Below are 22,189 nucleotides of genomic sequence, written 5' to 3'. Positions count from 1 at the left end.
ATTGTGTAGACCCTCCATTTTGTCCTCCTTGCACATGTCCTAGTAGGTGTTTGTTCGGTGCTTTACAACAATTCCTTGGTGGCCCATTACTACTCATATAACTTATCTTTTCTAAGTCACCTTGGAGACTTTGGTTTAGGGGTTTATCCGACTCCTCATTGTGATCTTGGCAATCCTGTATATCTAGGCACACTAGGCTCATTTAGATGCACTTGGCCCACTTAGGCTCACCTAGTCTCACTCTAGTCCTGTATAGGTATACCCAACCCATTAAGCACCACCTTAGGCCCATTGAGGGACACCTAGCCCACTTAGGTCCACCTTGACCCACTTAGATTCACCTAGGCTCATTTAGGCACATCTAGACCCATTTAGGTTCGCTAGGTCCACTTAGGCATCCTGGCCCACCTATGTTACCTTTTAAGTAATTCCTACGTAAGTTACATAATTTGCATGATTTGAATTTTTAACGCTCGCATGTACTTGATTTCTTATTTATCTATTTATTTTATTTATTTATCATTATTTGGTTAGCTATTTGTTTTTATTTATCTATTTTATAGAATATTGCATGAGATTGATGTTATTAATTGCGTAAACTGATGTCTTAAATTCTTGTGTACCTATGATAGACATAATGCTTTTAATTGCATAATTTTAATTAGTTTTAATTTTGAATTTCATGACCTTTATTGATTTTAATTTTAATTTTATTTTGGCATGAGATTTGAATGCACACCTTGGAGAAGATCCTTGATGTACTCGACTGCGTATATGTGGGGATATTCTATGCAACATGGAAAAGAGATTTATATTGTTAAAAAAAGGAAGGCAGATCACGACTGAATGGAGGATGGAAAAGAGATTTATATTGTTAAAAAAAGGAAGGCAAATCACGACTGAAAGGAGGATGGAAAGGAGATTTATATTGTTAAAAAAAAAAAAAAGAGAGAAGGCTGTAGCGGCACGGGGGATAGAGTCCATACACACTGCTAGAAAAAGGGGAGATGGAGACACCACAGAAGGGATGGAGCTTAGAACGCATTGAGAAGTTAGATGGAGAGGAGAAAGCAGGATATTCAGAGAAGAAAGATAGGCGAGGAGGGAAGGGAGCAGAAATAGAGAGGGAGTCCATCTTGGTTATCGGGCCTGGTCAAAGAAAGGGAGAACTCACTGGTCTTTGGAGAAGCAGAGAAAGACTCTCGGGTATGATCATTATGACTCCCTGTACATCACTTTTCAATCTTCCAGATTTGTGTATTAATGTTAAAGATTGTTTTATTTTTATTTTTATGGATCACTTGTGGCATAGTCTCATTTATTGGAATATTTAAGATGTGTTCTTTTCTTCTCTGTTTGGGTTTTTATTTCTTTAAGCTCGCTGATAAAAAACATGATTTGGAGCTTTACATAACTTGCCAAAACTAGGCCATTCTTCTCTTTTGCTTTCATGGATTTTCTTGTGTTTTTTTCTTCCTTGGATGTTCTTGTGTTTTATACATTTCTCATACATGCCCCTGTCTCCATTCTGCCTTCAAATGCCGCAATGGATATACACTGTGTTCTGTCTGCAAGTCACGGGTCTAAACTATACCCCTAGTGAGAAGAAAGACCTATATATCATGAGAGCGTGGGGAACTTTGGATAAGAAAGAAGTAGGAAATTGCAAAGGTTGTCTTGTGGAAACAATGTCGTCATGGTTGATTTGCATCAGTTTACTACCACTGGTTCTTAAACATCGAAATCCTGTATTTGGTGGGCCACCCTTCCTTTTTGTTTACTTCTGTTAATTCGCTTGCTTCTGGACTCATTATCAGTGGTGATTAAGATTGTTTTACAGAGACCTAGAAAGATGTAGTTTGTGTTGAAGCATAGAGCATCCTGGTTGTCTTGGGAATGTCCAATTCTGCAGAATGTTATATAGCATGCAACAAAAATCCCATGAGCCCAGCTTCAGGTTCAATAACCTCTTTTGATATTAGATGCCCTCCCACAATCAGCTCGTTCAATGACCCAATTCGCAACAAGTGCCATAGCTCTGAAAGTTCAGAGTTGATTTCAGCATGCATTAAGGGGCAATGATGCTTTTGGTTTGGTATTTTCTACTATCCATGCCTATGGAAGAAGTTTACCTCTTAAAATGGCTACTACAATATCTCGCCAGAATGAGGAGTTGCCACGGAAATTTTGTATTTCATCTGTGACACCAAAGCGAATATTTTAGATGGGTACAACTGGTAATCAGCTTCATGCCTATTCTATCCAAACAAGTCTCAAAGCCTATACACATGTTGGAAATACTCTCCTTTCCTTCTATGCAAAATCAAAAGACTAAGTTTCTGTGCAACGGGTATTCAGTGAAATCGAAAATCAAGATGTATACTTGTAGACAACTCTGTTGTCAGCTTGTACCAAGAGGGAAAATTGGTTATGCTCGCCACTTATTCAATCAAACACCTTGGATGATCCCTGCAGTGTGGAATGCAATAATCACCGGATGTGTAGAGAATAAGCATACAGAGATTGCTTTGAACTTGTTTCCGAAAATGCACCAATTGGGTGTTAGACATGACAAGTATGCTTTTGCTAGTGTTCTCTGGAGTTGCTGGATTTTGGAAGGAAGGTGCATACACTAGTCATCAAAACTGGGCTTTTGGTTAGAGCTTTTGTTATTAATATTCTGCTTACAATGTATTTCAACTCTGGGAAAGTTGCAGATGCATATGAGGTATTAGAAGAAGCAGAATCCATAGTACATGATGATATTATTTTTAATGTGAAGATATGCTAATCATTTATTTTCATGTTTAAGAATTCTCATTCTAATGTAGAAAGGAAACCCAAAAAATCTATTTTCTTTTTATTGATTTATTTAATTATTATATACCATTTTTCAAATAATAATGGTATTGACTTTATTTTATAAGTTTCCAATTTAACTTCTTTTTTTTTTTTTTTACTATTGGTGATACTCAAAATAATTTCATATTGGTGAACAAATCGCTTTCTGCTTACAATCACAAAAAATAAAAAAATTTATCCACTTTCACATATAAAAATAAATAAATAAATAAAAACATAAAAAGTTCCAACACTGTCTTGAGCATTGACCAACATTTTCTAAATGGGATCCCAAATATCTCCAAAGTAAGTAATTAAGTGAGTAGTTGATCTAGATATCTTTACTAAAACCTATATATAGCATATTTACAAGAAACATCATCACTTGGAAGTTCAAAATATTATGTTATGTTGGTTGCTAGAAAATTTAGGCTATGTTTAATTCTTGGAAAATACTAAGGAAAGAAAAAAAAATGCTAAGAAAAATTATTTTCTCATATTTGGTTTTCTTATGAAAAATAAGAAAAAAATTAAACATAATTAAAATTATTAAGATATTTGGATATTTTTAAATTATTTAATTTTTATATAAAAGAGTTAAATAAAAAAATTTAAAGTAGTATATAAAAATAATTTATTTACTTTAAATCTATTTTTTATTTTCCTTCACTTTTTCTTTATTTTTACTTTTCTTCTCTATTTTCTTTCCATTACATTTTCCTTCAAACTTTTAGGGAACCAAACATAGCCTTAAGGAAAACTGTAGGAGTGAAAATAGAGAAGAAAAGTAGAAGAAAATAAAATAAAAAATAGATATAAAGTCAACAAACTATTTTTATATATCATTTCAAACTCATTTTTACTTAATTTAACTTTTCAATATAAAGATTAAATAATTTGAAAGAGCATAAATTACTACCTAGTTTTAATTATATATATATATTCATAATACATCCAAATATAAGAAAATCATTTTCCTTAATAATTTTTTTCTTTACTATGCTTTTTAGGAACTAAGCATAAGTTTAAGGTCTGGATTATTTATTCCAAGTGGGTATAAGATTTAAAGAGATGCAAATATTCTAGCATGTTCAATTTAAAATGGATGAAATCATCCCTAATTTGTATAACCAACCCTCCACTTTTTTCTACCCTGAAAAATACTTATTTTAGATAAAAATGTTCTTACTTTTTTCTTGTAAAAATAATCTTTTAAATATTGAAAGGTATCTATATCAAAAATGGGTTACTCTTCAAGTTCAAAACTGAGAAATATTAGATTTATAGATTTGAATCTTTTCATCCTTTTAATCAATTAATTAAAAAAAAAAGGACGAGAGGGGGAGGGGGAGGGGATGATTCTATTTTCAGTGTGTTGCAACTCTTAAAACATGATGAAAGACTAGTGATAGCTCTATTTCTCTATTACTATAGTTCTATTCTCATGTTTAACTTTAAAAAGTACTCACATACTAGTAATAGCTCTGGACGACGACACACTTTTTTTTTTTTTTAATCAGATTTTGTAATTGCCTTTTCTATTAATCTTTGTGACATGTATATCATATTCTTGCCACTCATGAATCTAGCATTATTTATCCATTTTCTTTCATAAATTATTTCTTCCTTTAATTCTTATTGTCATTTTTTGTAGATAGGTTGAATTAAACTATTACTGCTAGATCCACTTTGTGAGGACTATGTTTTCATTTACAGGAATCCAAGGGTTGCCTCCTAAATATTAGATAGACTTCCCATTTTTCTATTGTTCTTTAAAAATCACTTTTAAAAGGGTATCAAAAAATTTTTAAATGGTTTTTAAAACTATTAGAGTTTGTCTAGTAGTGTGATTTCAAAACAATTTTTTGTTTTTAAAAATAAGAAACTGTTTTTAAAATTCCTAACATGATTTGATCATTGGTTCTCTAAAAATAATTTCTTTAAAAAAAGTGAAATAAAAAAACTATTTTTAGATAACAAATAGAAATTGTTTTCATCAATTTTTAAAAATAAAATGAAAACATAAAATTTTAAAAAAAAAAACATAAAAAACTAAATAAAATTTAACATGATATCATTTTCTTTCATTCTTCTGATCTAATACCAATACCTAAACACTTTAAATATATATATTTTTTAAATTACACCTGTTTTCCTAAATCTCTTTTTAAAAACTATATATATATATATATATATATATATTTAAATAATTTGTCAAATACCCTTATTTCTATAAAATACTATAAAACTATTTTTTTGTTCTTTAACTTAAAAAAAAATTCACAAAACATGACCAAATAGACCCTTACTTTTCCTTTAAAAGTCCTTTAAGAGTTTTTATTTTATAAAAAAATTACTACTATTTTTTATTTTAAAAACAAAAAGCAAGTAATATATGTAAACAAACACTATAACAATGAATCATGCGAATGCTGAGGATGATGACTATAACCATAATGATAATAATGATATGTCATTTTATTTTATTGAAGGGGAAATTGGTAGAGTTCAATTGACAAGTATTATTTTCTAACATGAATTGGTAAGTTGATTCACACTAAAGGTGTGATTCTCATCTCAATTATAAATATGGAAATATATATATATATATATATATATATATATATATATATATATATATATATTAGCCATTATTAATCCTAATTAAAATGGTCTTAATACAAATATCAATAAAGTAGGTTCAAGGAGTAACCTTTATGCCGACCTCACCCCAACCCAACAACAAAAGGGAGTTCTCATATTGGGGCCAAACTGCCCCGGCTCATGTTCTTCTTATTGGATTGAGTCTTATCAAACAGGTCGGGTACTTCCTTTTCACCTGCTGGATACATGTACCTATATACACAACAAATATATTATATAAGCATGAAAAGGCTGGTCATGGTTGCATGATCTTTAAAGGGCAAAGATGGTGGAAAATGCATAAATCTTTAAGCAAAGCTGCATTGATCTTTAAAGGAAGTAATTAGTAACAATTACTTCATTTCATTTCTTTAGCAAAATGAGAATGGTAGACACTCTGTGTCAAATACAAAGAACAGTATAGCAGAGGTGAGTAAAGAGAGTAAACTTTGGATTTTGTAGAGGGCATTTTCCTATACCTATAAGCCCAACGAAATGACATGGTTACAAAAGAAAATGGGTAAGTGGGAACCTCAAAGAAGTAGGTTCATTGCTTTTTCCATTTTTTCAAAGTGTTGAAAAGCAGTGGGACCATCATCAACCTTTTGTTGGTTGTTTTCCGGACATGGCCACGTGGGAGTCACTTTGATAAGTTGTTTTTTCTATTGCGAATGGAATCAATACACTTATAAAGATGCTTTTTCTATGGAGAATAGAATCATATACTTATATTATTTTTTACCTTATCTTTTGGAAAAATGCTTTATTATATTGGATGGGCATCTTAGCTAACTTCAAACCTGTTCACATGTATTACCAAGTCAAGACCATTCAATCAAAATATCTAAAAATAAAATTAAGATACAATGAATTAGAATGAGGGAAAATAACTACAAACATATGAAATTTAGATGAAAATAAATTTATCTGAATTATGGGATTTTGATATTTCAACACTTCCAAAAATAATTTCAAAAGAGTCAAACAGTCAAATGATTTGCCCTTCAAAATCCCTTTCAACTGCTCTGTATGATACATAGCCAAAGCCAAAACCCCTTTACAGTAGGATAGAATTGCCCTTCTCTGTAGAATAAGATGACCCTTCTCTTATTTTATTTTTCTTTTCAATTGCGAATAGTGGGTGTTTGTGTCCATGTCTTCTTGTGAGTTGAAAGGGTCACTACAACAACAATCTTACAATCTGTGGAAACTTTCCCTTCTCTTATCACTTTTGCTCTCTCGCATTTACTGAAAATATGTTTGTGGCTGAGGCAGTTGGATCTTCCTTCCTTGGTGTGTTGATTGACAAATTGATCGCCTCCCCGCTGTTAGAGTACGCTCGCCGGAAAAAAGTTGACACAACACTCCAAGAATGGAGGAGGACGTTGACCCATATTGAAGCAGTGCTGGATGATGCTGAGAACAAGCAGATCAGGGAGAAAGCAGTGGAAGTTTGGCTGGATGACCTCAAATCTTTGGCTTATGACATTGAAGATGTGGTGGATGAGTTTGATACTGAAGCCAAACGAAGGAGTTTGACAGAAGGCCATCAAGCCAGCACAAGTAAGGTACGCAAGCTCATCCCAACTTTTGGTGCTTTGGATCCTAGAGCTATGTCCTTCAACAAAAAGATGGGTGAAAAAGTAAACAAAATCACAAGGGAGTTAGATGCAATTGCCAAACGGAGACTTGACTTTCATCTGAGGGAGGGTGTTGGAGGGGTGTGGTTTGGAATTGAAGAAAGGCTACCAACTACTTCTTTAGTAGATGAGTCTCGTATTCATGGTAGGGATGCTGATAAGGAGAAGATCATTGAATTGATGCTGTCAGATGAAGCAACCCAGCTCGATAAAGTTTCTGTCATTTCCATAGTCGGAATGGGCGGGATTGGCAAGACAACCCTCGCTCAGATCATCTACAAAGACGGCAGGGTGGAGAACAGTTTTGAAAAGAGAGTTTGGGTTTGTGTTTCGGATGATTTTGATGTTGTAGGGATAACAAAAGCAATTCTCGAGTCCATCACAAAACATCCATGTGAATTTAAAACCTTGGAATTGCTTCAAGAAAAATTGAAGAATGAAATGAAGGAGAAAAAAATTTTCCTTGTTCTAGATGACGTATGGAACGAGAAATCCCCCCGTTGGGATCTCCTACAAGCTCCTTTTAGTGTCGCAGCACGAGGCAGCGTGGTCTTAGTAACAACTCGCAATGAAACTGCGGCATCAATTATGCAAACAATGCCTTCTTATCAGCTTGGTCAACTAACTGATGAACAATGTTGGTTATTGTTATCACAGCAGGCCTTCAAAAATCTAAATTCAAATGCATGTCAAAACTTGGAATCGATTGGCTGGAAGATAGCAAAAAAATGCAAAGGTTTGCCTTTGGTGGTGAAGACTCTTGCAGGTTTATTACGCTCTAAACAAGATAGCACTGCTTGGAATGAAGTGTTAAACAATGATGTATGGGATTTGCCAAATGAGCAAAATAATATTCTTCCTGCTTTGAATTTGAGTTATTGTTATCTTCCTACAACATTGAAGCGATGTTTTGCATATTGTTCCATATTCCCCAAGGACTATGTGTTTGACAAGGAGAAGTTAGTATTGTTATGGATGGCTGAAGGCTTCTTAGATGGCTCCAAAAGAGGGGAAGCTGTAGAAGAGTTTGGGAGCATATGTTTCGATAATCTATTGTCAAGGTCGTTCTTTCAACGATACCATAACAATGATTGTCAATTTGTGATGCATGATCTGATTCATGATTTGGCACAATTTATATCAAAAAAAATTTGTTTTAGATTAGAGGGCCTACAACAAAATCAAATTTCTAAGGAGATTCGACATTCTTTGTATGTTTGGAAAACTTTGAAAGCCTTCAAGAAAGTTGAATCGTTTCTTGACATCTATAGTCTACGGACCTTCCAACATTGTCTCCTTATTCTGACCGGGTTCCTAATTTCTATTTAAGCAAGGAGGTCTCACATTGTTTGCTGTCAACATTAAGGTGTTTGCGGGTTTTGTCTTTGACTTACTCTGACATTAAAGAAGTACCCCACTCAATTGAAAATTTGAAACACTTACGCTATCTGGACCTCTCTCATACTCCAATTGGAACACTACCTGAATCAATAACTACTCTTTTCAACTTGCAGACGTTGATGCTATCAGAGTGTAGATATCTTGTTGATTTACCAACAAAAATGGGAAGACTAATCAACTTACGCCATCTCAAAATCAATGGGACTAATCTAGAAAGGATGCCGATAGAAATGAGTAGAATGAAAAATCTTCGAACGTTGACTACTTTTGTTGTCGGTAAGCATACAGGATCAAGAGTTGGGGAATTGAGGGACCTTTCACACCTTAGTGGTACACTTGCCATTTTCAAGTTGCAAAATGTGGCGGATGCTAGAGATGCCTTGGAGAGTAATATGAAGGGTAAGGAGTGCCTTGACAAGTTAGAATTGAATTGGGAAGATGATAATGCAATTGTCGGTGATTCACATGATGCAGCAAGTGTGCTGGAAAAGCTGCAGCCTCATAGCAACCTGAAAGAACTCTCCATTAGATGCTACTATGGTGCAAAATTTCCAAGCTGGTTAGGGGAACCTTCATTCATCAACATGGTGCGTCTACAACTCTCTAACTGTAAAAATTGTGCATCCTTGCCACCGCTTGGACAGCTACAGTCTCTCCAGAACCTCTCCATTGTGAAGAATGATGTTCTGCAAAAGGTGGGGCAGGAGTTTTATGGGAATGGGCCTTCTTCATTTAAGCCATTTGGAAGCCTGCAGACTCTGGTGTTCAAGCAGATATCAGTGTGGGAGGAATGGGATTGTTTTGGAGTCGAAGGGGGGGAGTTCCCTCGTCTCAATGAGCTCCGTATTGAGTATTGTCCAAAGCTGAAAGGGGATTTGCCCAAGCATCTTCCTGTTTTAACAAGCCTGGTAATTTTAGAATGTGGGCAATTGGTGTGTCAGCTTCCAGAGGCACCGTCCATTCAGAAACTGAATTTAAAAGAATGTGATGAGGTAGTGTTGAGAAGTGTTGTCCACCTGCCTTCAATAACTGAGTTGGAAGTGAGTAATATTTGTTCCATACAAGTGGAATTTCCAGCAATTTTGCTTAAGCTCACATCTCTCCGGAAGTTGGTTATCAAGGAATGTCAGAGTCTTTCTTCTCTTCCAGAGATGGGGCTGCCCCCCATGCTTGAAACCCTTCGAATAGAAAAGTGCCACATTCTAGAGACCCTACCAGAGGGAATGACTCAAAATAATACCAGTCTCCAGAGCTTGTACATAGATTGTGATTCTCTTACGTCTTTGCCCATCATCCCTTCATTGAAATCACTTGAAATAATGCAGTGTGGGAAAGTAGAGTTACCCCTTCCTGAGGAGACCACGCACAACTATTACCCTTGGCTTACCTATTTACTTATAACTAGAAGTTGTGATTCTCTTACGTCCTTTCCATTAGCCTTCTTCACAAAGCTTGAGACACTTAATATCTGGGGTTGTACAAATCTGGAGTCTCTTTACATTCCAGATGGAGTTCGCAACATGGATCTCACATCTCTCCAAAACATATATATCTGGGATTGCCCGAATCTGGTGTCTTTTCCACAAGGAGGATTGCCAGCTTCCAACCTGAGATTCCTTTGGATCCGCAATTGCATGAAGCTTAAGTCACTGCCCCAACGGATGCACACCCTCCTTACATCGCTTGACGATTTGTGGATATGTGATTGTCCAGAAATTGTTTCATTTCCGGAAGGGGGTTTGCCGACTAATCTATCTTCACTTGAGATATGGAACTGCTACAAGCTTATGGAATCTCGAAAGGAATGGGGCTTACAAACACTTCCCTCCCTCACATATTTGACTATCAGGGGAGGTACCGAAGAAGGGTTGGAGTCATTTTCCGAGGAGTGGCTGCTGCTGCCCTCCACTCTCTTCTCTTTCAGTATTTTTGACTTTCCAGACCTGAAATCCCTGGACAATCTGGGGCTTCAAAACCTCACATCTCTCGAAGCACTCCGGATTGTTGACTGCGTTAAGTTAAAGTCCTTTCCGAAACAGGGGCTGCCCTCCCTCTCTGTTCTCGAGATTCATAAATGTCCTCTGCTGAAAAAACGGTGCCAGAGGGAAAAAGGGAAAGAATGGCGCAAGATTGCTCATATCCCCAAGATAGTTATGGATGCCGAAGTCATCGTCTCGTGAGGATGCCAAGTTTCATTCAGGTACTTTACTTGAGTCTAAAATTTGAAGAATTTTAGTGTTGAATTAGAGAGAGATCGAGTAAAAGTAACGTGTGCAGGAATATTTGTTATGATTTGAAAGGTGAGGGCATATTTATAGAAATTGGAATGATATAAATAGAGTTAGCATAATAGATAATAAATTTTGTTTGAAAATGAAGACAATGATAGTAAAATTTATTTATTTAAAAAAATTATTAAAAGTTGATAAAGAAGAGATAATTAAATGAAAAGAAACATATACTTATTAAATTAATTATACAAAAAGTTGTATTAGTAGAAAGTGAGTATATCCCACCTAAAAACATCTATCAATATAAACTAAAATTCAAATCTAATATACACCATAAATACCATAATACTACAATTCAAAATGATCTATGTTAAAAATTATTTTAAATTTTTATTTTTTTTAGTGAGAATGAATTATCATGCATCTATTTTGATCTTGTAATTTTAGATATTACATAGAGACAAGTAACTTTACGTATGTTTGGAAGTTGCTTTAAAAAAAGAAAACACAAAAAAAAGTTTGTTTTTAAGGACAAAAAAAACATGAAAACATGTAGAACAATTAAAAAAAAAAAAATATGTTGTTTTTTTAAAACATATTTAAGTTTTCTAAGGGATGTTTTAAAAAATAAAACACTATAAATAAAATTCATTTCTACAAAATATTTTAAAATATAAAAAATATATTTTAAATTCTCAAATAGACTTTTGTTCTATAAAACGTTATAAAATAATTTCTAAAAACAATTCTCAAATTTAGAACTATTTTGAAAATATTTTGCAAGCAAATTTATGTAGTTTTATGAAACAAAAGTATATTGGGAACTTAAAATGTTTCATAACCTATTTTTATGTTTTTAAAATTAAATTTTATTTGTAGTACTTCATTTTTAATCATTTTTCAAACTTGTACAATTTTATTTAAAACAATCATTTGACAACTTATAAAAACAATTAAAAACAAATGAACAAAAATACAAACAACTAAAATAGGTTCTTAGAAAAATATCATGTTTTCTATTTTAAAACATTAAATTGTTTTTTGTTTTTAAGAATATAAAATTGTTTCTTTTTTAGAATAGAAAATTATTTTCTATAAAAATATTACATTTTTCTTTTTCTTTTTGGTTCTTGAGAATGGAGAGTTGTTAAAAGCATATTCCAAACAAACCCTTTATTTCTTGCATACTTTGATATATTCTTTTTATCTATAAGTTTCCAAGACTTCAAATATATTTAATCTTTGATAGCTTCTCATGAAAAATTACATCTCCTCATTCATGACCCTTCTTCTATCAAAAGCTACTTTTAGTGCACATGTGGTCATATGGACTATTAATATGTCACCCGTCATGATGGAAAATACAGAATAAATAATGGTATTGTGACTTATACCATGCCATAATTTTGAAGTCCCATCCAACAAGAGCTTTTCATAAAATGTTGCAGTTACTGAATTACATTACCTGGCAAGGTGAGGCTCTTAATTGGATTTGAACCTAGTTCTTTCAATATCTATAGAGAAATTGTAAAAGTTGCCAAACAATTCACATCCCACAAGAGCTCCAATGTTGGAGTTTCAAAGTTGGACACCTTGACAAATGATGAAATTAGTATCCTTCCTTGTGTGTATATATCTCAAATTCTATCCAATATTCCTTCAATTCAAAATGTGTAATTTTCCACATAAAAGTTTTTGAAGTGTGGCTAGCATTACTTCCTACAAATCTATATAGCCTATTTGAATTTTGGTGGTCTTTGTAGGTGGTGATCCATGACCTCCCTTGAAAATTTGGTGTCAGATTGAGTACAAGAACTCACCACTTGCTGAGGTACAGTTGTCACCACTTGGGGAGTGAAGAGAAGGATGCATTATGTGAAATTTATTAGATCCTTGATTGTATTGTGTTATGGGAAACTGAAGGCATTTACATTTGGTAGGTTGTTAACTCTCACAAGTCTTTGATGGAAAATGCTCCTATTTCTTGGGAGTTCTAGAAGGGGTTTAGCAGCTTTCTTTTGTCTGCAAGGGACTTTTTATGGCATTGAAGGTTGTTATCTATAAAACCAAGTACCAGACTACATTAATCTTCACTATGTTCTAGTTGGATGAAACTTTCTAAGAAAATATTCTTAACAAATCATCATTTATATGCTTTGCTTTTATGTAGACTTTTATTGATATTTTTACTATGAGGTTCAGAAAACCACAATCTACACTCATCTGTCCATCACCTGCTGAGAATAATCCCAAATTTTCTTGTAACTATGTGCATGGCTCTTGGTATTTATTCTGTCACTTGGTCAATAATATCGTGCGTAAAAAGAGTAACTGAGGTGAATGTACATTTGGAAGGATAACATTTGTTACTTATAGCCCATTGCAATTTTCATGTTCTCAACTTCCTATCTATGTTCCCTTTTGTAAAGCAATGAGTAGCACAATAAAAATGGGAGATACAAGAAAAATAATATACGGGATAGCTTGGCCAAGTTCAACTTCAACTTCATTGTCCTCCAGAGAGTAATCTACTTTATCTTCAATAAATGCCTCAAAAAATATCCATAATTAGACTGCTAAGCTTAGAAGACCGGGCTCCAAAAGGATGCTGTGAGATATCTGGTAGTTCACTGATGACATTGTCAACGTACTATGAAGTTGAAGGCTGAAGGATAAATACTAACCATGAAAGCATGGTCATGTGAAACTTGGAATGGTAGAAATGGAAAGCAGCATGTGCCTCAGCAGTGCAATTTTATCTCTGTGTTTGTCATGTATGTGGTTGGGAGTACTGCCTTACATTTCTAGTGCACCGACAGACACCATCAAACCTGGGGAAGAGCTTCAATTCTCAGAAAAATTACTGGTTTCTGCAAAAGGGACTTTTACTCTAGGATTCTTCAGCCTGGAATCTGGCAGTTATTTAGGAATATGGTTCACAATTGATGCTCAGAAGGAGAAAGTTTGGGTTGCTAACAGAGACAAGCCTGTATCCGGTACAGATGCAAACCTCACACTGGATGCCGATGGAAGATTGATGATCATGCATAGTGGGGGTGATCCAATTGTCCTGAATTACAATCAAGCAGCCAGAAACTCAACAGCTACTCTGCTTGATTCTGGAAATTTTGTTTTGGAAGAGTTCAATTCGGATGGATCTGTGAAGGAGAAACTATGGGAAAGTTTCGATGATCCTACTGACACCCTCCTGCCTGGGATGAAACTAGGCATCAACTTGAAAACCAGACAAAACTGGTCACTTGCTTCATGGATAAACGAACAAGTGCCTGCTCCTGGGACTTTTACTCTGGAATGGAATGGCACACAATTGGTAATGAAACGCAGAGGGGGCACCTACTGGAGCAGTGGAACCTTGAAAAATAGGAGCTTTGAGTTCATTCCTTGGTTGAGCTTTGACACTTGCAATAACATCTACTGTTTTAACAGTGTTGCTAATGAAAACGAGATTTACTTTAGCTATTCGGTTCCAGATGGAGTTGTTTCAGAGTGGGCGTTGAACTCGAGAGGGGGACTTTCTGACACAAACAGACCTTTATTTGTGACGGACGATGTATGTGACGGGTTTGAGGAATATCCAGGGTGTGCAGTGCAAAACCCACCCACTTGCAGGACTAGAAAAGACGGATTCATGAAGCAATCGGTTCATATATCAGAATCACCATCATCAATAAAAGAAGATTCGAGCTTGGGACCTAGTGATTGTCAGGCCATATGCTGGAATAATTGTTCTTGTACTGCTTGTAATACTATATACACTAACGGAACTGGATGTCGGTTTTGGGGTACAAAAATTACACAAGCCTACGCGGGTGATGCAAATCAGGAGGCGCTCTATGTTTTATCCTCATCACGAGTTACGGGTAAGAGTCTCTCTGTATTTTAGTATTCCTGAAAGTAACCAAGGCAAAGTAGTTGATGAATCCAACATTTTTACTGAATTTACAACCCTTGTAGGTGATCAAAAATTCAAAATACCATTAGAGGAGCTATATCAAGACCATAAAAGACCCTCTCTCTTTCACTCAGTTCTGTTCTAAGCCACTAACCACAAAATTTATCAACTTGTATCTACGCAGGGAACAGTTGGTGGATATGGGTCATTATTGCAGGAGTGGTACTTGTGGTCCTGTTTCTTATGGGCTTCTTATACTATTTAAGGAGAAAATCCAAAGGCAGTATTTTATTTTAACTTTTGCAGATGATAGTAATGCCATTTGTTAATGGGTTGGATAATTGAACTTGTGACTTCTGGTATAACAGGGGAGAGGAGGAAGCTATGCTGCATGAATTGGCAACTTCAAATAGCTTTAGTGATTCAAAAGATGTTGACCATGCTGGAAAGAGGGTTCATGATCTCAAACTGTTCAGTTTTGATTCTATTGTGGCTGCCTCGAATAACTTTTCATCTGAAAATAAACTTGGAGAGGACGGATTTGGCCCGGTTTATAAGGTAATTATAATTTCATTAGGTCATAGCATGCAATAGGAATAGGGCATTATTTGTTTTAAGTACCCCAATTAAAGCTTCCTTGTGGATTATTTTTGCAGGGAAAATTACCTGAGGGGCAAGAAATTGCAGTGAAGAGACTTTCAAGGGGCTCTGGACAAGGATTGGTGGAGTTCAAGAATGAGATTAGACTGATTGCCAGACTCCAACACATGAATCTTGTTAGACTTTTGGGTTGTTGCATCAAGGGAGAAGAAAAGATGTTAATCTATGAGTTCATGCCCAATAAAAGCTTGGACTTCTTCCTCTTTGGTTTGAATCCTTCCCTTTTTTATTCCTTTTATCTGCTTAACTTTTCCTTATGTTCTTTATCCTTTTTTGCTTGAAACAATTTACTAGTCGTGTTGTGTTCACCCAAATTTTCAGATCCTGCTAGAAGAATGATATTGGATTGGAAAAGACGTCAATATCATTGAGGGGATTGCACAAGGACTTCTTTACTTGCATAAATATTCAAGACTAAGAATTATTCATAGAGATCTAAAAGCAAGTAACATCCTACTTGATCATCACTTGAACCCCAAAATTTCTGATTTTGGCATGGCCAGAACTTTTGGGCGAAATGCATCAGAAGCAAATACAAATAGGATTGTTGGAACATAGTAAGCATGACTCTTCCTTATCTACTGCTTTCTTTTTCAATCTAGTGAATTGAACCTTCTACTTTGGATGCAGTGGTTACATGCCCCCTGAGTATGCCATGGAAGGAATTTTCTCAGTGAAATCAGATGTTTATAGCTTTGGGGTGCTACTGTTGGAGATTGTGAGCGGCCGGAAGAACAAGAGCTTTTATCATAATGACGGTGCCCTTACCATAAACCTGGCAGGATACGTAAGTCTGCTAAATCTCATATTTGTCTCTACATTATTATCAACAACACCCGGTGTATCCTTCCAAAATTTTCATACTAACCTTGTAAGTAAATCAACCCTAAAATGAACTGGAATCAGGCTTGGGAGCTATGGAAAGAAGGTACTAGCTTGCAGCTAGTGGATCCAATGCTGGAGGATTTCCACTCATCAACCCAAATGTTGAGATGCATTCATATTGCTCTCTTGTGTGTACAGGAGAGCGCAGCAGATAGGCCTACAATGTCAACTGTTATCTCCATGCTCACCAACGAAACTGTGCCCCTACCAAACCCAAATCTGCCTGCATTTTCCATTCATCATACAATGTTAGAGCTAGATTCACACAAAGGCGGGCCACAGAGCTGTTCTGGAAGTGTAAACATTTCAGAGATGGAAGGTCGGTAAAGAAGAGAATTTCAAGGGGGGAAAGGGAACCTAGAGAACAGCAGTTTTTGTCCTAACCTATTAGCAATTTGTCTAGATTGATTCGTATTGCCATCATATATGTATTAGATATATATAGAATCAACTAGGTTTCCCTCAAGGTAATCTTTTTTAAAACCTTTTTGAATTTATCATAGCACAATAGAAGCCGGTTTGGTATCATTTGAAACATAGTTTGAATCTATATTCTGCGGCTCATTTATGTTCAGTTATTCATTCTCATTATTTGGAAGGCATGGGATGGACTACGCCATATGTTGGCATCAAACAGATGATCAAAGCTATGTTCTACGCCATACGCAAAGAAGAGTACTCCAGACCAGACCACCGAAGTAGAAAGTAGAGATAATGTATGTGTGATCCTCATTCAATTTGCACATACACCACCGGTTAACCAAACTTCATCCTCCGTGCTTCAGCTAATCCATAACCAAGTTCTCCTCCCACGCGTTGCAGGAGACATAGGTCTTCAAATCGAAATGTCCACCTCCTAAAGCGCAAGATTTTACTGAGAATCGTCCCTTTCTGGAGGCCTCATCTACGCCAACTCAGAAATTCAGAAATTCAAACCATGAAAGGCTGAAAGCCCATGATATGGGTTCCAACATCCCCCGCCGGCCCCGCCCCCGCCCCCCTCTCCCCCTCCTACAAAATTTGCACACATACATAAAAGGTTATATATTGAAGCGACACCTATCCCCACATCACCATGATGCCAAAGTTAACCCTTTGCCCATTTCCAGCCACTCCTTACGCTCTTCCATAGCCCTCTCCCGCATGGTTTGAAGTATTTGCTAAGACTGGCACCACTCAGCCAAGTCTTATTTGCCTTGACCATGGCCACGATCAATCCAAGATAAAATTTGAGAATTTTACAGTTGATAATGACTCGGTTTCAAGTCCAATACCAACTACGTAATTCAACCAACTCCAACTCACAACTCTACAATAGGAGTAAACAAAATTTGAGAATCTCTGCATCTCCAAAAGTGAACCCATCTAAATTACAAACAAAAATCCGATTACATGAAAAAGGCATCAAACCTAAGCTTTTTAGAGTAAGGGAGGCAAGAATCACAAACACGAATACAAAAGGCAAACAGCATAAAAGGATAGAAAAGTCATGCATATTAATCACTCATGCAATTTTAGTAAGTTTACGATGTTATGATCCTCATGTGTGGATCAAACGAACAAATGAGAAAATGGTACATCAAAGGCACATAAAGGATATATCCATTTACTAATCTATTAAATACCAATTTTATCCTCACCCTCATGTTTGAATTTCAACCTCTTATCATCCCAATGAAATTGCCATTTTGTGAACCTACATTTTTTATTTATGTTTCCTGTCAAATAACAAAATTTGGACTCTATGAAAAATTTATTATGAAAACTAATTTTTTATTCTTTTTTTAGGCTGCCATTAATTTTATTTATTTTTGAAACAATAAAGAAAACAAAATTTAAAAAATAAAAATAAAAATAAAATCTTGTATGACTCCATAGAGGAAAAGCTAGTCTAGAAATGAGAATGGATATGGGATTAAGTTATTTACTAGTTAGGTATGGGGGCACTCATCTAAGCTCTTATATTATTTGGTCTCTATTAGTGAGCTAAGATATGGCCTAAAATTTGATTTAGTTTACATAATCTTGCAAAATTAGTTATAAAATGTTTATGATTTTATTACCATTAATACAAAAAATTTATCACGAGATACACAAATTTGATTAAAAAAATCATTTTATGATTTTAGTAACTAATATAAAAAATTAGCATATAAACCAAAAAATATAATTTAATTTATTTCTTAAAAAATTAATAAATAAAGTATTTTTTTTTTATTTTATTAATGTCAATTTATAAAGAATTAATATATAAAAAATTTTGTGCCACATAACCTTAAAAAATTAATTTATGAAATATTTTTCTCATTTTATTAATATACAAAAAGAAATAAAAAATTCTAATTTATTTCACACAATCTCACCAAATTAATTTCCAAAGTGATTTCTTGATTTATTTTATTTTATTTTATTTTATTAACATTAATGTAGAAGGAAAAATTTTAATTTTAGATCCATTAGAAAGAAAACCCTAAAAAATGACTCCATAATTTTTGGAAAAGGTGTCTTTGAAAAATCGGAGTCTAGGTCTGGGGATCAGGTTATTTATTGGGAAGGTACCTCTAGGAGGTAGCACCTCTCTAAGCCCTGTAAAGGTCTCTATTGACTAAGTTGAGAGAAATATGGCAATTAATTGATTAATTATAGATACCTAAGTAGGCTAGGCGATTTCAAAAAATAGCATGTCAAACAAGAAAACCAATCACAATTGCAAAGGAAGGTTAGGATGCGTACCTGGACTGCCTCTCAAGCGCTATCATAAGACATCAAAGTTAGTATAGAAATATAGTACACAACATGCATTTTATCCAAGCAAATCTAACATACATCTAAGTACCCAAGGATGGAATCAGACATGGATATGGCTCACAACAACATGCATGCATGTTCATAAAATTCAGAAAAGCAAGTGATAGAGAGCGTACCTAGATAGTATGCATAATTTATAAGATTCCTCCAAAAATGTTAGAATGGTTAGGACACGTATAAATTATATAACATCTTTATTATATCTAATACACAGTATCAAAGCCAAAATTGAGCCAAGGTAAGTCAAATGACTCCAAAAGTAAATAACCAACTCAAGTAGTGTACAAGATCATCAGCATGCCATTAGAAAAGGGAGCATAAAAAACAATGTCTAAAAAATGGCTTAGAGTGGAATTTAATTATGAAAAATTTTAGAAAATAACTCCTACACATCTAGATCAATATACTAAAGGCCAAACTCTCATTCAAAGGACAGATTACAGCAAAGGCACCTAAAGGTTCTATAAAGTCCAGATTAGATAAGGAAAAATGACATGCATAAACGAATTTTTAAAAATAATAAATGATCACATAAAATCATAAAATAAAAAAAATCACACACATATTTCAAAGTATTTGTATCACATAAAAAAAAAAAAATTCAGGGTCAGATAGTATTCAAAAATATTTTTAAAACACTCAAGTTAATTAGATGCCCAAAATCCAACATGTGCAGTAGGTATGACTTTGAAAAATCATATCTCCCTCAAAAAGGCATATTTTTTTTAATATTTTATGTGTCTAAGATCAATTTCAAGAAGCCTAGAATTGAGGGAAAATATTGAATCAAATTTAAAAAAGTCATCTGGTATTTTATTTTTGCAAAAAGATCTCCGATGTCCAAAACTGGGTGAAAATGAAGCCCCACTAAAGACTCATTCATATCTTCTATTCCATAATTGCTTTCTAACTCATACGGAATCTTAAATTCAAGTTCAAGAAGTGAGGAAAATCATACAAGTTTTGGAATTTTTTTTAAAAAATATTCTAAAGTTGTAAAAAGGAATTTTAAAACTAAAAGGTCAATGGTTGAGTGAAAACTAGAAGCAATGAAGAGTTTCGGAAAAAAATTTCTTATGTAGGGGTTCCATCAAGTCCCCATTCAATTTCCATAAGTTTTAGTTGTGTGTCCCCATTAGTTTGGGAGCACAAGTCCAAACCTATGTGAATAAAAAACCAAATGTTTTAAAAACCAACAAGAAGAAATGCAACTTAAATGAAATGAGTTGCATAATTTTAATAGAAACTGTATTCTTTGCCTAAAGCTAGAATGAATGTTTTTCTAAAACCTTTTATTGGAGATTTAAATGCTTTTGAAAATGACTTTAAGGGAAGTAAAAAAAATGACCCAATGATTTGTTAAATCCTAATCAATAGACACAAAATAAATATTTTTGATTTGTAACTTAAGGGGGTTTTGAAAATAAGAGAAAAGCTAAATTGGAGCCGCCCCCCTTTTTGGCTACCTTTCATTTGGGATCAAGGTGCCAAACTTATAATGGCAAAATTCATTTTTGAAAAAAGAAAATTTGACTAAACTCAAAATGTCAATTTGATAAAATAAAAAAAAAAAAATAAAAATAAAAACCCTTTTCTAAAAGAAAGTTGAAACTCAAGAATTCCTTAAAGTGCCTATAAAATAAGTATCAAAGATAAAGATAACTAACAATTCAATCAAATATCAGGAAGCCAATATCAACAATTATGTATTAAACTTTGGAAAATAAGGAATTAAATAAGAATCAATCAAACTAAATAAAATTATCAACTTGAACATGCAAGGATTTAACTAAAACTGAAATTCTAAACACTAAATAATTAGCAAGGTAAATCAAACTAGCAACTTAATAACTTAGAATAGGTCTAGATTTTAACTAAAACTAAAATTCTAAATAACTTAATAATTATGGATTTTTAGCTAAAATTAAAATTATAGACAAACTTAACAATTGGCAAGAATCAATCTAACTAATAAATTAATCCTAAATCTTTGAGACTAAACATTAACATGAAATATTGGAAATAACAACAAGAGATATTGAGATCGTGAACTTAAAAAAAAATATCAACGAAAGCTTGCTCAAAAAAAATATTAAGGTCATACATTGTCATGAAGATTGAAAATTAACAACAAGAAATACTAAAATTTGAGATATCAAATCAATGACTGACTCTAGAATGTGAAAAACCTATACTACCATAATTCTAACTTAGTGAAAATAAAATAAAGAATCAAAACAAAAATTAAACAAATATCAAGCTTTATACAACTATAATGATGAACCAAAACCAAAATGGAAACAAAGTTTCAAGCTTCTCCAATCTAAATCAAAGAATCAAACTAAAACAAAAACAAAAATAAACATTTTCGAACTAATATGAGAATCAAAACTAAATCGAAACAAAGATCATAACTTTTTTTTGTCTAAAACGATGAATTGAAACTTAATTAACAAAATTCCAATTTTTCAATTTTTAAAACCAAAACTTAAAACCTTTACTTACCTTCTCTTCTTGAATCAATCAGTCGCAGTGTCACTCACCTTCCTTTGCATTTCCTTCACACTTTCAGGCCAATTAATATCATCTAAATCTTCAAGAAGACGATCAGCATATGCAGTGATCTTGAGAATTCACTGTCGCATTGGCTTTCTTATTACTGGATGACCACCACGTTCACTTACACCATCTACAACCTCCTCATTTGCCAAGACAGTACCAAGAGCAGGGCACCAGTTGACTGGCACTTCAGCTTGATACACTAATCCTCTTTTTAGAAGTTGAAGAAGATCCATTGCATCCATTTATAGTATTCTGGTTCTATCGTGGAAATTTCTCGTTCCTAGTCATATGTGAAGCCCAATTATTTAAGCTGTGAACGGAAACGTGCAATGTTCCTCTACGCTAGTCCCAACATAATTAGATTCTCATGGATTCAATCCTCCATTTGACATTCCAACTTCGACGTCGTTACCGTCGTGTAAGGTAGGGATCGATGCCGATGGATTTGACGGTGGAAATTCGAAATCTGGTTCGGTGTGTATCGGATTCAGCCTTTCAGATCGTGATGGATTGGTATCAGTGGGTCCGATTGCCTTGTGATTGAAATCAGACGGCTGAGGATGAGGATCTACGATGATTGAAAGCATTCGAAAGGAGAGAATCCG

The 22,189-nt window shown here is 34.2% G+C and overlaps 2 protein-coding genes and 1 pseudogene across 3 annotated transcripts; all 3 read left to right on the top strand.

Annotated features, from left to right (window-relative positions):
* Positions 1-6,562: 6,562 nt before the first annotated feature.
* LOC117917788 (putative disease resistance RPP13-like protein 1) lies at positions 6,563-13,003 on the top strand. Of its 2 annotated transcripts, XR_004651768.1 has the most exons (4): positions 6,563-7,052; positions 8,639-10,725; positions 12,520-12,587; positions 12,697-13,003. XR_004651768.1 is itself a non-coding variant. In XM_034834175.1 (3 exons), the coding sequence occupies exons 1-2, from the start codon at positions 6,741-6,743 to the stop codon at positions 10,703-10,705; spliced, it is 2,379 nt and encodes a 792-aa protein (XP_034690066.1). In that variant the 5' UTR covers positions 6,563-6,740; the 3' UTR covers positions 10,706-10,725; positions 12,520-13,003. The 2 variants fall into 2 exon arrangements, 1 of the variants encoding a protein (XP_034690066.1); XM_034834175.1 differs by having other exon boundaries at positions 12,520-13,003.
* A 475-nt stretch (positions 13,004-13,478) lies between these two features.
* On the top strand, positions 13,479-14,660 carry LOC117918097 (G-type lectin S-receptor-like serine/threonine-protein kinase At1g67520). The gene has a single exon (XM_034834623.1). It carries the CDS (start codon positions 13,479-13,481, stop codon positions 14,658-14,660), a length of 1,182 nt encoding a protein of 393 aa, XP_034690514.1.
* A 310-nt stretch (positions 14,661-14,970) lies between these two features.
* On the top strand, positions 14,971-16,751 carry LOC117917792 (annotated as a pseudogene).
* The last annotated feature ends 5,438 nt before the right edge of the window (positions 16,752-22,189 follow it).

The sequence above is a fragment of the Vitis riparia genome, chromosome 7 (assembly GCF_004353265.1).
Source record: "Vitis riparia cultivar Riparia Gloire de Montpellier isolate 1030 chromosome 7, EGFV_Vit.rip_1.0, whole genome shotgun sequence".
Lineage (NCBI taxonomy): Eukaryota > Viridiplantae > Streptophyta > Magnoliopsida > Vitales > Vitaceae > Vitis > Vitis riparia.
Note: the sequence above shows the minus strand (reverse complement) of the source record. Positions and strands in the feature narration are given on the sequence as shown.